At 49.3% G+C, this 3257-nt stretch overlaps 1 protein-coding gene across 1 annotated transcript in view; it reads right to left on the bottom strand.

Annotated features, from left to right (window-relative positions):
* Positions 1 to 371: 371 nt before the first annotated feature.
* The window catches only part of TMEM35B (transmembrane protein 35B), a 3138-nt gene continuing 252 nt past the window's right edge, over positions 372 to 3257 (bottom strand). Inside the window, exons 2-3 of the mRNA XM_006924255.2 lie at positions 1777 to 1957; positions 372 to 729 (exon numbers count right to left, since the gene is read on the bottom strand). Coding sequence (XP_006924317.1) covers positions 557 to 729; positions 1777 to 1957 — 354 coding nt within the window. The 3' untranslated portion in view covers positions 372 to 556. The remainder of the gene's footprint in view (positions 730 to 1776; positions 1958 to 3257) is intronic.

Here is a 3257-nt window from a genome sequence, read left to right as displayed (position 1 = left end):
GAAAATAAGCATACAAAGGTGATTTACTGTGAGGTTTGTAAGAAACTGGGAACAATCCAAATGTTGCTCAGTGGGGACTTGAGTAACTATATTATAGTACATCCTTGCAATGGAATACTACACAGCCATTAACATCAACAAGGTAAAATAGACATGGAATGCTATTACAGTATATTAGCTTTAAAAAGCAGGTAATAAAGTAGTATATATGGTCTCATTCCCATTAAAAAATCTGTATAAAGGCATAAAAAAAGTTGAGAGGTATAGTTATACGAAGAAATTGGAAGTAGTTATTTGCAGGCATTAAAATTTGGGGAGATTTAAGTTTCTTTTCTGCTTATTTTTTATTTTCACACAACAAGAGGAATGCTAGTAAATGTCCAAAAATAACAGTAAATGTCCAAGAGAGAGAGCAGGGCCAGGTAGACAAGATGTCTACTTCATCATATTTTTAGCCTGGACATATTGTATTGGTAACAAGGTGGTATATTCTGTGTGTTCCACAATGTTCTTGCTGTGACAGTGACATGGCAGAGAGGCAAGAGATACGCTACTCTCAGGATTCCTTGAATGTACTTGGAGTCTTCTTCCTAGTAGGTCTGACCACCTTCTTCTTAGTTGGGACTAAGAACTGGCAGATATCCAGCAGAAGCAGGAGTGCCAGGCAGACGATAGCTGGGATGCAAGTGTTCAGTGACTCTTTCAGACACACCAAAGAGAAGATAGCCCCTGGAATGAAGAGTGAGGTCTCTGAGGCTCCCTGCGTACACCCAGAAAATCCAGGAGCTCAAGGCTCTCCAGCCTACACTGACCCGACCCAGCTCAAGCCCTCCCATAAAGTGTGCGCGCGCACAAACACACGCGCACGCGCGTACACACACACACACGCACACGCACACACACACACACACACACACACACACACTAAACTAGCTGCACTGGTCTCTCAGGCCTCCCAGAGATAGAAAGACCAGAAATCAGAAGCTTTTTGAACTTATGTAACCCCTCTCAGATGGCAAGAAAGAAACAGGAACAATCCAGCCAAATAGGGCAGAAATGAGGGTAGATAGGCATTTTGGGACAAATTCTCCCTGATCCTACTCCTTTCTTAATCCTGCTGGGAGGATGGAGGCCCAGGGGTTGGTGGTGGAAGTGAAGAAAGATCTGAAAATGAGGAAAACTCCAGAGATGGAAAGAAAGCCTGGGGGAGGGCTGGTAGTGGTGACAGCAATGGTGACACAAAGCTGGGAGATAGAGAAGAGCCTGAAGATGCCTGGCCTTTGAAGCAGCAGCTGTCTTTGTATATCAGCATTTCCTGTAGGAAGAGCTGATATGGGGGGCAGGGCCTTCCAGGGCAGCTTGGGAAATTCTCTGCCTTTCCATTCAGGAGCCTCAGTTTCCCTGTTCCTAATGGCCAGATAGACAGACATATAGGTCAAGTGTCAGCTGCTATCCTCTCATCTCAGGGTGGGACAGGCGGAGAACAGTAGGGGTTTTTAGGTTACAATACATCCTCATAATGGAATACCATGCAGTCAATTGAAATGACGAGGTAGAAGGTATATCTGACATAAAATAGTGTTCCAGTATGTTAAGTTTGAAAGGCAGCTGTCCTAGTCTGAAGATGATGGAAACTGCAGTAAAGCAGAAGTACCCCTGGTTCCAAAGAAAAAAGAGGGGTGGCAACAGTAAAGCAGAAGAGAGGAACAGCCAGGTCTTTTCATCATCTTCCCTCAGAAGTCCCCCTTTCCCCTGCCCAGGTGGACCCTCCCTTACCCATCATGAGCACAATCAAAAGAAAGTTACTGATCTCTTGCAGTATCCGTGGGCCCAGGACCAGCAGCAACCCCGCCAGCAGTTCCAGCCAGCCCACAGCCACTTGATAGGTCATGGGATCTGGCTGGTAGCCGAACACCTTCAACGGGAACACCTCAGCGAACTGGACGAACAGAGCTTTCTAGAGGAGGCAGGGAATGCCTGTCAGCCACTCACCAAGGACCCATGGCCCAGGTGCTCCACAAGGGCATTTGGTGCCTGCACCCTTAACTCTAGGTCAGGACTGAGGTCAGCCTGGAAAAAGAGTGAGCTTCCCTAGGGAGCTGAACTTCAAAATCAGGGAACAGGCTTTATGCTCCAAGGAAAAGGGCTGGGCGATGATGCAGAGATGGACTGATTTTCTCACTGGACTCTTACTAGATTACAACCCAGCCCCAAATTCCAGGAACAGGAAGCAAGGCTGGGGCTGTCTCATCTACTGCCAAGGCCTTGGGAACTCCACAGCTTCTCTTTCTGCCTGGACTGGTTTCTCCTCCGGGACTATGTAGGGAATATTTGGTGTTAGGGAGGATGGAAGGCAGATTGTTGCTTATTAAACAGATTCTACTCTGAACATCATATGCTGAGTCCTGGATCCCACCTCAGTAGACACAAGTGGAACTGAGAGATTCAAAGTGACTCATCTTGCTGAGTCAGGCTCTGTCCTGGGCCACACAACTTGACCCCAACCTTCAAGTTAGCTACCTTTTCCAGCTCCCCCACCACTACCTCCCCTACTCGGTGCTCAAGGAAGAAGTTCTAAGCTGTCTGGCTCTGGGGATGAACTTCCTATAACCCACCACCCTAAGACAGGAAGGAAGGGGAGAATCCTGGCCTGGGAGAGGTAGGCTATGAGGGGTCGCCAAGTCTGGCTTATTTGAGCAGCTTGAGGGAATGGTGGGCATAAGAACATGAAAGCTTTCCTGAGAATCTGGAACTAGACAGAAGGCCTAAGGACGACTTCGAGGCCTCCCTCTCAGGCTCTGTCCTCCAGGAAAGGGCTCTCTGGATTCTAAGGAGAGTGTCTCGTTTGGGTCCTGCTTCCTGACTAGATTTAGAAGATACACTTCGCCTTCAGAGGGGATTTCCTACCCTGCCAAGCTGGGACTGATAAACCCCTGCCTCGCAAAGCATCCAAAAACTCAAGCAAAGGAAGGAAGGGAAGGGGGCGGGGAAGGAGCTAAAAGTCTCTCTTCCACTCCATCTTCCTCCCCCAGGGTCCTGGAGCTTCTAGGCCACCCATGCTCAGTTGGAAGGGGACGTGCCGCGCCACTTCCGTCTATGAAGGATCTACGGAACTCAGAGGAACTTCTCAGGAAGGCGCCGACGTCGAGGTCCAGGTCCAGGTTCAGGTGGTCTCCCTCCAGCTCCACCGCCATCTCACTCGAAGGCAGGCGGGTCTGCGGGGCACCTGCGCGGGCCGGCGGGGGCGGGGCGCGCCG

Source organism: Pteropus alecto, unplaced genomic scaffold, assembly GCF_000325575.1.
Source record: "Pteropus alecto unplaced genomic scaffold, ASM32557v1 scaffold39, whole genome shotgun sequence".
In the NCBI taxonomy this organism is placed as follows: domain Eukaryota; kingdom Metazoa; phylum Chordata; class Mammalia; order Chiroptera; family Pteropodidae; genus Pteropus; species Pteropus alecto.
This window is presented reverse-complemented; position numbering and strand designations above follow the sequence as displayed.